This window comes from Protopterus annectens, chromosome 3.part0 (assembly GCF_019279795.1).
Source record: "Protopterus annectens isolate FY-2018-M chromosome 3.part0, PAN1.0, whole genome shotgun sequence".
Classification (NCBI taxonomy): Eukaryota; Metazoa; Chordata; order Ceratodontiformes; family Protopteridae; genus Protopterus; species Protopterus annectens.
In genome coordinates this window covers 801,120,436-801,135,085 of record NC_056731.1, presented here as the reverse complement: position 1 = coordinate 801,135,085, position 14,650 = coordinate 801,120,436, and the positions used below count along the sequence as shown (strand labels likewise).

The 14,650-nt window shown below is 40.8% G+C and overlaps 1 protein-coding gene across 2 annotated transcripts in view; it reads left to right on the top strand.

The window, feature by feature from the left end:
• The window catches only part of CLPTM1L (CLPTM1 like), a 657,087-nt gene that overhangs the window by 429,747 nt on the left and 212,690 nt on the right, over window positions 1-14,650 (top strand). For both annotated transcript variants that reach the window (XM_044065147.1, XM_044065148.1), the window contains exon 10: window positions 2,274-2,339. In XM_044065147.1, the coding sequence (XP_043921082.1) occupies window positions 2,274-2,339 (66 nt within the window). The remainder of the gene's footprint in view (window positions 1-2,273; window positions 2,340-14,650) is intronic.

Here is a 14,650-nt window from a genome sequence, read left to right as displayed (position 1 = left end):
ATTGAATGAGTTATGTAATGATGTTCAAGTGATGACTGTATAGAAGATTATATGTGATGTATAATGTTTGCAACTGAAAATATGTCAATATGGTTTGTTTTCATATATGCGCGAGTCATAAGTGACAGTTCAATAACTATGTTTTTTGGGTTAAAAAAAAAAGCTGCTTTCACCATAACTCCTGTTCATACAGCTGGTTATTAATATGGTATCAGTGCTTATATGCAAGGAACCACAGAACTGTAACCCATGTGCATGAATGTGATGCTTCCCTGACAGTAAACAAGAGCAATACATGGGGCATCACTGCCTCAGTGACATGCATCCTTGTGAAAGTGAATGAATTGGGCCGCTGGGAGCTGCTCCTCTGGTTTTGCACTTGAGATGTGGATTCTTGGCTCCTGCCTGGTCAGGACCTTCTAGAAATGGAGAGTGACTTATTCACCATTCAAGAAAACTAAGTCCTTCCCTGTTTTACTTGGTTCAGTAGGACAAGGGGGAATCTTCTGTCTGGTTTTGCATGGGAGATTCCGGTTCACATTCCTACCATTTCTGCTGATACAGTATCATTTTGTAATGCTCAAGGAAGGAAGAACAAAGTTCATTCTCGTTGCCTGTTGGCAGCCAAGAAGACTGTGCTGTCCTAGGCTGTGGTCCTTGGCAGCATCAGAAATTCTTTGTCTTTTTATTTTTTATATTTTTATTTGTTAGATCAACATCTGGATCTACCTCGGGACTCTGCTCCCATTAGATCTATTTTCTCTATTCTCAGATATGGCTGAGTTTGCTTAGAAACCCTCCACTCAATAGGCCTTTTTGAGTTTAGGTCCGAGTGATACTTCGCACCACCTCAGTCATTTAGATTGCAGGTAATCTTGACTTGCCTCACTCCACCTATATGATTTAGGCCTCAGTAATTCCATGGTGTGGATGCACTCAGCTATCTCTGCTTGTCTTGACTTTATGGATAGCAAGATTTTGGCCTAGTATTGGCTGGCTAAGTACTTTCTTAAAATAGCATTAGATTCCCCTCCCTTCCTTGGGATTTGAACTTTCATGTTGACAAGGCTGTCTCATCCACCATTTGCACCACCTAGATCAGCAGTAGAAAAGTTTCTTTTGTGGATCTTTTTTCCTGTGGAACTCTGCTCTTCTTCCAGGTTATGAGAGCTTTTGACACTTGTACTTTGTTGACTGTATTTGGTGTTTCATAATGACATTGCGTCTCTGAGGATGAGCCCAGGTATCCTGCAGAAGGTGGTTTCAGAATTATACTTGATATTCTGTCCATGTGGTTTACCTCATAGTGGATGAAATTAGGGGAGAAAGGGCTCTTCTAACACTTTGTGTGCACTGATAGCACAGGTGTTATCTGAAAGGAGAATGGATGTATGAATTTAAGGAGCTGTACCAGTACACCATTAGGTAATTAAGGGCTCATGTTGCCAAGCAAATGCATTCCAGGTGGATTGCCAGATGCATTGTCTTTAGCCGTCAGATGGCTGTCCAACTGCTGACTTATACTGTTGAACCCCACTCCGTGAGAGGTGCAACTACCTCTAGTACTTGGTTCAAGAATGTCTCCATTACAGATTTCTGCTCAGTAGCCACTTAAATCTTCAGTTATTTTTGTCTCGGCCACAAGATGTGGACTTTTAAATTTTTTTTTTGTTAAGTTAGTATTTAAGGACTCTCCGATCTGTGTTCTCTGTTTTTGGTCCTTATACTCCTTCCACTCTTGTTACTGCTTTAGAGTCAGCTCAAGCAAAGATCCATGAAGGAGGGCCTTGATGTTGCATCTAACTGATCAGAAATACTCTTTCCATCCCTTTCCAGATGGCTCTTTCTTCCACTAGCTTCAGCTGTTGGATTTACCTGCAAGTCAAGCAGGTTAAACTTGTACATTACTTCCTTAATAATGTAAATGCCAAATCTTTATTGTAGTTATGGATTTGTAAGAAGGTTCTTGATGTTGATATGGAATGAACTTGCAGGTTCAAGGGCCATGGACCTGTATTGCTCATACTTTACTTAATGGCATATATTGGCATGGATGTGCAGACGTTCCTACATAAGAATCTTGCAAATTTTTGCAGAATGATGATTTGTAAAGAAGATAAACCTAACCAAGCACATGTCAGGGAGCATCTTCTTGTGTAAAAGTGTTGGGATCAGAATTTATCTTTATAGTTATCTAATTCTGCTTTTTGGAAGAAATTTCCATTATATGTATGTCTTTAATTACATTCATAATTTTATCCTTTCCTTTTTAGGTATGGAAAGTGAAAAAAGCATTGAAACTGAATATCCAGTTTAAAGGCTTAATACCAGCATTCCAGGTAAGATGCATTTAATGACACCTAAAAAAATCTAGTATAAAATATTTATCAGTTTGATTCACAAATGGCATTTAAATTTGAGAGTTCTTATTATTTGCAAGCAGCCTAACTCTTTATCTTCATTTAGCCCATCATACTGGCAGAGGGGGAAGGTTTGCATTTTCATTGAAAGATTTTCATGGAGACTTAGCTTGAATACAAGTTTCATTATTTAACTCAAAACTGCACTAGCTTATGGAGAAGTAGCATTTGAGTCATCTTGGTAATAACGTTACTTGCTCACGTTAATTTAGTCTGGTCAACCTCCAAATTCTGTTCATAGGCATGTTATGTTACATGACAGGATAGTTATTGACCTCCAGACATCCAAATTCTGGTAGTAGGTTTGTTATTTTACTTGACAAGATAGTTACACTATGTGCTTTATTTTACTTGAGCATGTACGCATTACATTAATGGCTGAATGTACTAAAGAAATCTCTTGTCTGCATGATCCGTAGAGTATTTGTCGAACTTTCCACTGCCTCCCCCTTAACCCTTACAGACCAGTAGGGTATCCCTATTTGTGCAGGTTTCCTCATATTTGGTGTTAACAGACTCAAATTTTAATTTTCAGATTCATGTTACAATTGCCACCAACAAGATACTTTCTCAACAGAAGCTGTCCTGTAAGTTACCATATCTATTCACACCTTAATCCATATTCTACCATTGCTAAGAACATCCTAATTCCAAAAATTTAATTTACCCTACCATTAATAGATCTGGTTAACATTTATGAGTTCACACCTGCTACAGAAAATATATCTGGTTAGCGCTCAAAACAGAAAACTACTTCAAAATACATTTCTCATTGCATGTTGTGGTATCAAACTTGCCAGCCCTCATACATATCACTGCTTCGTAACACAACCAACACACTTGACAGTCTCAGAAATGTTCAACTCTTTATCCCAGTAGTTTCTTTTTAATAACTTTTTCTGTCCCTTAACTCAGAAACTGTGTAGTATGAGCTCTTTGTGTCCCCTTATATCTGACACCTCATGTGCCTCTTCCTTTAGCAAGACCTTTTTTATACCTTATTACTGCTGAATGCACCTCTTGTAAGCTTTCACCTTTCACATGGAATTATTTTTCTTCATTGTGATCCATTCATATGTACACCATTCAGAAGTTTATTTCCTTTTACACTGTTATCTCTGTCAATGTACATATAATCTTGATCCTGTGTTCATAGTTCATTTAATAATTTTGTAAAATACAATTTGATTTTCTGTTTCAGTTAAGTGGCCACCATAGCAAATAAAGTATAAATTAGGCATTCGTAACAATCTAAACTACACCGGCTCCATAGCATAGTGGCATAAAATCCTAAATGCAGTGCCGTAGGCTAAGTTTTTGAGTTAGGCAAGCAAGGAGCGCATGAAGAGGAGACTAGAATGACCGGATTCAACTGCTTGCTTCTCTGATTGGGGAGGGTGGGGGAGTTATGTCCATACTAAGAATAATTCGCCAGCACTAGAATCCCTGTTGGAGACCGGAGGCCAAAGGAGCATCTATACAGGTGGAAGGGTTCTATGAGGATGTCACTTGAGGTGGGAGGCGTTCCTCACATGTCCCACCCCACTGCCATAGCACAGAGATGTAAGGCTATAACTCGTAGCAAGCTACTTTCTGCTAGCAGCATTAGCAGCTCTCTGGCCCTCTTCTCCCACAACAGCCCAATTTGTCAGTGTAGAATACTAGCAACCCAGATTCCACTGGTTTAAACTGGTCAACAGGATTATACACAGCATAGAGGAAGAGTAGAAGTTTTATGCAGCACCATACTGCTGCAGATTTATAAGACCAACCTGCTCCTTCAACATGCAAAAAAAAAAAAAAAAAGTTACCCGACTACATTTTTTGAAACCTGGTAATTTGCACTGTTACTCAGACTAGCAAGTGTAGACATTTTCATGATGTATAGCTGTTCTGCTGCTAATTTAATATACTTGATCCATTATGACTGTGCTTATGTTTTCTGCTGATTAACTCTGATAAACTGTACCGGTGGAAAAAGCATTTTATGTTTGATTACAGGTTATTGAGTCATCATCCCTAGTATTTCTGATTCTGTAGTCTGTTTTCATTTATTGTTTGCTGTCAATTTACTGGGTTTTTTTTGCTACTAATGAACTGTTATATGTCTACTGTATATAGTTCTAATTTATTGTGTTGTGTTGTTCTGTCTTTGGCCCACATTGTTCCTGAGGAGAGTCCTTAGACCACTTTACTGACATGATTAAAAAATATATAAATAAAATGAGTATATTTACAAATAGAAGTACTGGTTTGATGAAATCTTGCAGCAAACATCTAAATATAAAAAATAATGCTCACTACACTCTGTTCGCCTGATAATAAACAAGACTTATAAAATGCAACAAAAAAACAGGCTTAAATAGTGGGAAGTATACTTGCTGTGTTCAATTCAAGTCAGTCACAACCTTTTGTGACTGACTTGAATTGAACACAGCAAGTATACTTCCCACTATTTAAGCCTGTTTTTTTGTTGCATTTTATAAACATCTAAATATGTTAATACAGAGATGGTTGAATGAGTTCATTAGAAGTTGTTCCACATATGTAGTTTTACTTTACTAAAGTCTTCCAAATTTTAGTAACATTTGACATAATATAAACAGGCGTTCTGTTTATTGTGTGCCATTTGCATAATTAGTGTTTTGAATAAAATCACACTTTTCCTTTAGATTATTTATTTTGGTGCAAGCTGTTTTGAGGAGTCAGCTGATAATTTTTTTTTTTCTTTTTTGCAACACAAATTACTTCATCGTAGAAATTTATCAACAGAGCGGGATTGCAGTACAAGTATCTATGAATTCCTTATTTATCAGCATGGTATTCCTGCACATGTACAGCAGTGCTGTACAGTAGACTTCAGTGCAGATCTTACCAGGCTGAAAACTAGGCTAAGAATTCTAGTGGGTGTAATACATAATGTAGGAACATAGTACCAGAGTTGTAATTTGTGCTTCTTTGGACTGTGTTGCCAATAGTTCCTACTATAGAGGCATTTGCTTTTGTATCCTACCACAATTTTGATTAGTCTTTTATTGCTCATTGACTATGAGCATATGTCGCACTGAGAATTTAAAGTTTAATAGTGATGATTGTTGCATACTATCTTCTATATTTGATGCTGTTTCATGGTACTGGAGATCAGTGTGATGACCTGTCTTACCCCGGTTCAGTAATCAAGGAAAAACAGGAATGAATTTGCACTGTATTTTCAGATGCAGCTCTCTGCATCAAGCAGAATTTCCCCCAAGAGCACACACGGAACACACACTAGACCTGGGACTGGACTGTATCTGTCTTACTAGATCCCAAACAAGTTTCACTTTGGAGCACTGTGCCCCAATTGCAAATAGTTGACACACTCACACCTGGATATTTAATTTTCTTGCACACGTGCACACACACACACACACACACACACACACTCGCGCTCCTGGGAAAGGCTGGCACAGATTTACTAGCTGTGCTCCCTTCTGCCCAAACAATAAAGTAACCATTCTGCCACCAGTCAAACCACTCTAAGTCTTTTACAAGAGTATTTAATTATACAGAGTAAAATCAATATTAATATAAATGGTAGAGTGCACCCAAAGCAGCAAGGCTTAAATACGTACAAGTACTCTCAAGATGTTAAAAGTATTCTGTAAAAAACAGCCATAGTAAATGCTATAAAAATAGCAGTGGTGCGCAGTGGAGCAGCAGTTAACGTCACCTCACAGCAAGAGGTTCTCCGGTTTGATTCTCTCAGTACTTCTTTTTAGCATGTCTCCATAAATATGGGTATTGCGGAACCAATTTGTGTGTGGGTACATTGTTTACAGCTATTGCCTTTGTTTTATCTTCTTTAATTTTGTATCCCAAAAAGACTTGAAATTGTCTCAGAATGCTCCACAACACTAAAATGTCCTTTTTTCTGGTTTTATCAGGTACAAAAAAATGTGATCTGCAAATAAAACCAATTTTTATTTATTACTATACCAACTATATCCTTAAATTTCTGAGTACCTTATTTTATTTTTCAGTGGTCCTAAATATAACACAAAAAATAGAGGAAAGAGGACAGGTTATATAGAGTTTCTGAGAGCAATTCAGCTTAGGCTGCTGTGTTTTCAGGGTTTGGATGGGCATTGACATTTGATAAACTATCATTTAATAAAATGTAGTTTGCCTTTGAATAGTTCCCAATACTGGTTTTATAGGGGTTACAGAGCTGATTTTGATTTTGAAGGCGATAGCTTTATGGACGGACCTTATCAGGGAGGTTAAGATATTGAGGGGGTGGAGCAGCATCTTTCCATATTTATTAGTATGAGGTCCAGTATGTTGGAGCATCTAGTGGACACATTCACTGTTTTATCAGAGGTGGTTGTATTTACAAAGTCCAGGAATCTCTGTGCCTGAAGATTTGAGGCCATGTAGGATTCCCAGTGTATAGAAGGTTAATTAAAGTCTCGCATGAGTAGGGTGTTAGGTTGGATGGGTAATTGTCTCCAGTAGGTCCAAGTATGCATTGTGAACTTCTTGGAACAAGGAGGGTGACCTGTAGCCGGTAAGGATATGGTACAGAATTTTGACTGCAGTGAACTCCACCTGGAGGAACTTCAGCAAGTCATCCTGATTGACCAACCTAGAGATATACTTGTTCTTGATGTCTGTATTGACACCTCCACCTTTAGGCCCTTGTCTGTGTAGCTACTGGTCTAAATGCCCTTGCACTGCTGGGGTACTCTCTGCCACTTTAAACCAAGTCTTGTTAACTGCACAGGTGTCTGTAGTCTCCAGTATGAGGAGGGCTTGGAGGGAGTGTAGTTTTTCTTTTTTTTTTTATGTAGGCTCCTGGCATTGAGCAGTGTTTTTGGCTCCATTGAGTGTGACTGTATATGTGGTGTTAGATGTTGTTTTTTCTGAGTGCCTTTTAGCTTGCTGAAGCATAGCTTTGCCAGTGGGCAGTTTAGGCAGTCTTTGCTGTTTACGAAGATTGCTTTTAAGTGCCTCAGCATATATTAGTCTATGTGCATGCTGTGTTCATAGTTTCAACAACCTGATGTGCGCTTGTATGTGAGAGTTTACTCTCTGTCATTGTGTAAGTACACCTCTCGCATACTGTCTGTTTCATTAAGGACTAATTGGTTGATGGTAAACCTGAGACAATTGCTACATTGACTCAAGATGCCCATATCCACCAAGCTGGCTACAGAAAAGTTAGGAAGTTGCATATCCATGCTGTCTAGTCCTTTGATTGGTGACCTACAAGGGTTGGATTATTGAGAGGTTAGGCAGCTGTTGTGTGTTTTGTTGATGCAGGCTAATAAGAGTGCTGTATTGGGGCAGACTGCTAAGTAGTACTAAATTCTACTAACTTTAATGTTTACACAATACTGAATGCTGCTAAATCTATAGGTATTGCCAATCAGCACCCAACTAGCTGCTCTAATCTTGTCCGAGCACAAGGTATTTGCTCTCTAGAGATGTTCATCGTGCATACAGCTGCAGTCATTACAGATGGGTTATCCTGCCGTCAGGCGGGTCCTCGGTCGGCCGAATTCCAAAGTCTAGGTCCGGCGTCGGTTGTCGTCACTTCTTCCCTGACGTCAGTGCAGCAGGGGTATAAAAGAGGCAGCCGACACCATTTTCTTCAGTCTTTCTTGCCGTGCGGTGCCTGAAGCAGAAGCAGTTCGCAAGTGCCAGTCGGCCAACTCCTGAGATTTACGAAAGTATTTCAGCCGAAGTCTTCTTTAAAGCGAAGTACCCCGTTGGGGAAACTTTTCTTGCCTCAGACCGATGTCAGACAAAGTTAATAATTGCATTTCTTGTGGGAAGCAAATACCGCATAAGGATTTCCACTCTTTCTGTATACCTTGCTTAGGGCCAGACCACGACGTCTCGGCCTGCCGTTTTTGTGCTAGGTTCAACAAGCGCACTATTAAGCGCCGGTCGGAGTTCACCCTTCATTATTTTGGCAAAAAATTTAATTATATCATGTCGTTGGATACTCCAACACCAGTTTTAAGTAAAAGACGCAAAGACAAGAACCGACATCCGAGGTCTGCACCGAGTACTGAGACCACGCTTAGGCCGACTACCGGTTCTCCGATTCTCAGCGAGGCGCCTACGCAGCCCCTGACTGCCGATGAAACTATTCTACCGGTGACTTCAGTACCCGAGGTCGCAGGCTCCTCTGTCTCCATTCCTACTGCAGATACCGACGCCACTCTTGGCGGTGAAACTGAAAATTTAGTCAGGCCTGCCATTTCTGAAGTCGTCTTCAGGCCTTCCACCTTCTCTATTAAATCCTTCTCTAAATCTAAAGCTGCCATGAAAACTAAAAAACAGGGTCCCCAGACCTCCTCTCAAGGCCTCATGCCTAAAAAGCAGATGCTTAAAATGGCTGAGGATTTGATAACTCTCATCAGGGGTTCTGAACCCCCCCCCCCTCTGACAAAAGACCCAGATTGGAGGAAGACTACCCTTCCTCAGACCAGGCTTCTATTACCTCAGACCATTCTGAGGACCAGGATTATGCCTACTCCCCTTTCGAAGACTCTGATGCTGAGGAGTCTATTCCCTAGGTCTCCCCCCCTGAGGACTACTCTTTTGGGGAAACTCTGCATACATTGAGGGAACACTTCCACTGGGAAGGCCAAGATTACTCAGATTCCAAGAAAAGGCTCGGAATTTCTACTGCTCCCCCAGCATAGGCCCCTGGCTATCCCTCCTGTGTTAGATATTTTGGATTATGTGTACGCAGAAACCAGCCTTAATCCAGATTCTTTACCTGCAGCCCCTGTTAAACCAGACAGGTATTACCGGGTTCCTGATTCTCACCAGTTCCTTTATAAAAGCCATACTGCAGACCCAGAAACAATTTCACAGGGTCCCAAGGGAATAAAGGCCTCTACTGCTAAAAACCCTTTACCTTCAGGGAGAGATTCCAGAGCATTAGAAAGGTGGGGGGAAAAGGTGTATACATCTGCCACTTCAACCATGAGGGCATTAAACTGTCAATTTCATATGTTAAAGTACCAGCAGTTTTTGTTATCTCAGCTGAAAAGCAAAATGACACAAACAGAACAACAAGATTTGAAAGAGTTGCAGGATTTGTTGCATGGAGCAGAGCAAGTGGGTAAACATACCTTGCAGTATGGTTTTGATGCTTTAGAGGCCTCATGTAGAGCTGCTGTCACGGGATCTGTTATACGTAGACATGCTTGGCTCAAAGAGCAAACCTTACCAGATCATGTCAAAGCAAAGTTATTAGATGCACCACTTCAAAAAGATGTATTGTTTGGTGTTAAAGCTGAGGAGGTACTAAAGAAAATGGAGGAAAAAGCGAAATCTATGCAAACAGTGAAAGATTTCTTGGAGGTATAACCTCCACCCTTCAGCAGAAAGTGGCCTTCAAAAAATTGGTCCTTTCCAGCCATGGACAGACCTCAAAGGGGCAGATACAGACGCCCAAGGGGTAGAGGACAACCTCAAAGATCTTACAGAACTAGACAGTGGCAAGCACCAACCCTAAGAGGTGGAGAAGATAGATCACAGTCATTTAGAAAACCGGCACAATGACTTCCCCCTATGCCTGCCAAACAAAGCTTTAATGGCAGCACCTTTGGGCGTAAAACTGGCATTATTTTAAAAAAACTGGCACATTGTTACAAAAGACAAATGGATTCTGGACATTATAGACAGAGGCTACAGGTTCCACTTTCACACCCTTCCAAAAATGAGAGGCTTGCCAAACCTGCCACAAAATCAAAGGGCAGAGGCACAAAGACAAATTTCCGCTCTCATGGATATGAAAGCGATTCAAGAGGTACCTGCAAAAGAACAAGGTCAAGGTTTTTATTCCAGACTATTCCTGGTACCAAGGAAAGACAAAGATTGGAGACCCATCTTAGACCTATCCATCCTAAACACATATCTACAGGTGCCAAAATTCAAGATGCTCACATTACAGCAGCTTCTTCCCATGCTGGGCAAGGAGTCTTGGCTGGTAACATTGGACCTCAAGGAGGCATACCTGCATGTCCCTATCAGACAAGATTGCAGAAGATACCTCAGATTTCTTGCAGGTTCAACCCATTACCAATTCTCTGCATTGCCCTTTGGCTTATCTACTGGGCCCAGAGTGTTTACGAAATGCCTGGCATCAGTAATTGCCTTAGGAATACAAATCTACCCATATCTGGACTGCCTGATCCAAGCGGACAGCAAGGACATTCTATTGCAGCATCTGGCGTTTGTAATAAAACTGTTAAACTACCACAGCTTTGAAACAATTATACCACTCATTCCATGCCTTCAAAAGGAATTTTTGTGGTGGGCTCAAGCATGCCAAAGAAACACAGGTCTCCCTTTCTGTGTACCTCAAATCATCACAGCGGACGCCTCAGACTACGCCTGGGGAGCACACATGGCAGATCAGTGCATTCAGGGAAAATGGTCCCAAAAAGAGAAGCACCTACACATCAACCAAAAGGAGATGCTAGCCATGCAAAATGCTCTTATGACCTTCAAAGACCTACTGCATCCAGGCCAGCTATTGATAAGGACAGACAACACCACAGTCATATGGTACATAAACAGGGGGGAACTCATTCATACCCCCTATGCAGGCAAGCCATGACCCTATGGAACACAGCACTGGAATTGCAAATTCAACTACAGGCACAATTCCTGCCAGGGAAGGAAAACACACTGGCGGACAACTTAAGCAGAAATATGACAGACCCACACGAATGGAAGTTGCGTCCTCAAGTTTTCTCAAAGATAATTCAGGCATGGGGACAGCCAGACATAGATCTATTTGCTACCCACAGAAATTACCAGTTGGAAAAATTTTGTTCAAGGACCTATCATCCACAGGCCTGGAAAGTGGACACGCTCTCTTTCAATTGGACAACATTGACAGTCTATGCCTTCCCGCCTCTTCCTCTACTGACCAAAGTTCTATTAAAAGCCAGAGCAGAGAGGCCACAAATGATTCTCATTGCTCCAGACTGGCCACAACAACACTGGTATCCTCTCCTAAAGAGCCTGATGCACTCCCCACCATGGATCCTACCTCTAGTCCCTCTTCTGTTGTCCCAGCACAACTACAAAACCCTTCACAGCCAGCTCAAAACCCTAAATCTAGCTGCATGGAGAATACTTTAATTTCCCAACAGACTCTCTTCTCCAAGGAGGTGCATGATGTCATTTTGGAGGCCAGAAGACCCTCTACTAGAAAAGCCTACTCCGCCAAATGGAAACGATTTTGTTCCTGGAATCGAGAAAAGGGCCAGAATCCTTGGGTAATAAATATACCTCAAATTTTACAGTACCTAGCTGAGATGTTAAACAGTGGCCTTTCCTTCTCCTCCATCAAGATCCACGCTTCAGCCATTTCTGCACAATACAATACAGATCCTCCTTTATTCTCACATCCTCTATTAAGGCAGTTCCTCAGAGGGGCAAAAAATATAAAACCCCCACGGAAACCACCAGTCCCAGCTTGGGACCTCAACTTCGTATTGGAAAAGCTGACCCTGCCTCCCTTTGAGCCAGCTTCTTCAACAGAGCTACAATACTTGTCATGGAATACAGCCTTCCTTCTGGCTATTACCTCAGCACGCAGGGTTTCGGAACTACAGGCCCTCATGGCTGTGCAACCATTCATCATTTTCCATCAGGACAGAGTTTCCTTACGAACCAACCCTACCTTCATGCCAAAGGTAGTATCCAGTGTAGCTTTGAATCAGACTATTCATTTACCTACCTTTTATCCAAATCCACAGAACAAAGGGGAGAGACTACTACATTCCTTGGACATTCACAGACAACTTTGTTATTACTTGGACAGAACAAAGCCATTCAGGAAATCTGAGCAGCTCTTTGTGTCCTATGCTACAGGTGCTCAAGGAAAGTGCTCAAGGAAAGGCTATTTCCAAACAGACAATTTCAAAATGGATAGCCCACTGCATACGCTTTTGTTATTCATTTCATGGAAAATCTGTGCCTGTATACATCAGATCCCACTCCACCAGGGCTACAGCTACCCTCAGGGGGGTCCCTACCAAGGACATTTTGGAAGCAGCTACTTGGAGTTCAGTGCACACTTTCTCCAAGCACTACCACCTTCCACTATACTCAAAATCTAGAGCGGGCTTTGCCACAGCAGTCCTGCAGGGCATCCTCGCCCCTCCTAGTTCCACTTAGTGCCTACCACCCTTACTTAGCTTTGGGATTCTACCCATCTGTAACGACTGCAGCTGTATGCACAATGAACATAGTACAGTTTTGTACCTACCATGAATGTAGATGTTCGAGTGCTCATACAGCTGCAGTCCAGGTTACCCTCCCACCATCCCCTCTTAAAACAGGCCTTATGACAAACACCTTCATCATACAACCTATTTGGGGTATTCTTTTATGGTGTATTTGCTTGCAACTACTGTTTTTGATTTATCTACATTGCATGTTTGCATAATATTATGTTTTGCCTTCCTTCTGGGGGCACCTGACATCTGGGGCAAGAAAAACTGAAGAAAATAGCGTCGGCTGCCTCTTTTGTACCCCTGCTGCACTGACATCAGGGAAGAAGCAACGACAACCGACGCTGGACCTAGACTTTGGAATTCGGCCAACCGAGGACCCACCTGACGGCAGGATAACCCATCTGTAATGACTGCAGCTGTATGAGCACTCAAACATCTACATTTATGGTAGGTACAAAACTGTACTTTTTACAGGGTCCAGTTTCATGGACCATTCTATAGGGAAACTTGCTTTCTAGGTATTTGCTACTGCACAGGGCACTGCTAACCTCGGCTGCATGGTTAACATCTCTGTGCAAACATGCCAAATTTACAGCTGCTCAGAAAAAAACAGAGAACTAACTATTGAGATCAGTGGCCAATAAAATGACTACACTATGAGGCCTTTTGTGTATTTCCCAATTCAGACCAGGCAAATACATCCTGCCACAAAATTAATAAACCCAGTCCTAATGTAAAAAGACAGTAGAAGAGACCCACAAGTACAGTACTGCCACAGATCAGTTAAACAACTAGCTGAAAATCTGTTGCTGGTGATTCAAGACAGTCTTTGAGCAGTAACAGAGAGAGGAAGAGCTATTATTTAAAAAAAAAACTTCAGTGAAATGCACAAATAAAAGTAGATTAGTCAAAATAACTTAAGCAAGTGTGATTTAGCCAGGATGGCACTGGATACAAGTAAAATGCTTCGGGAACACAAGCTAGCATGCCAAGCTAAAATACTTCTGGAACACAGGCTAGCATGCCAAGCTTTGTTGAGCTCTGGGAAAATAAGCAGGAGGCAATATGTTTAAAAGGAGGTTTACTCAAGATCCATACTGGGCTCAGTATCATGGATCTATGGAAAACAGTGGCTGGGAAGAGTAATTAAATAGCTTATACAACTAACAATAGCAATGAAAGACAGGAGGTTGGGACTTTGGTTTTTGCCCCTTATGGTAATTCAAGTTGGGAAATATTCAAGGAAGAAGCAGGCTATTTTATACCATTCGGTAAATAAGTTGTAATTAATTGAGCACAATATGTGAATAGCTTGTATGGATACATTGTTTTGTGTTTTTGTGTAGGTTTTTGTTGCTGTTAGAAGATTTGCATGTTTTATTTGATTTGATGGATATTTAAATTTGTATATTATTTGAAATACCAATAAGCCTTATAAAAAGACTATTAAACTTTCAAGATGCTGTTATTGTATTAAGGATCTCTAAGAAGAGCAAAATATAATTTACGTGAAAGTCAAAGTAAAACTGTCATAAAATTTTCACAACAGTAGTAGACATGACTTGCAGAAAGAATTTTACAAGATGAATAAACCCTGTCCTTCTAATGTAAAAATACAGTAGAAGAGACCCACAAGTACAATGCAATCACAGACTAAACTATTAGAAACTCTTAACAGAAAGTCAAGGACTAACCTAGGCCTCTACATCCTATACAATACGAGTTACACAGCAAAAAAATCACCAAGAGTGAACTATCAGTTGACCCTGGAAACTGCAAACCTATTAGTCTGATTGGTCTAATATGCAAAGCTGTGGAAAGAATTCATGTCTAAATGAAATATCCTGCCACTCTAATTTGCAATGCAGAAGGATCTTCAAATTGTTAACTCATCACAGTATGCATTGTAATGTTTTTATATGCAAACCAACGCATTACCTGAACTCTTCTAAAGTTTATCTTTTTGGTTTAATT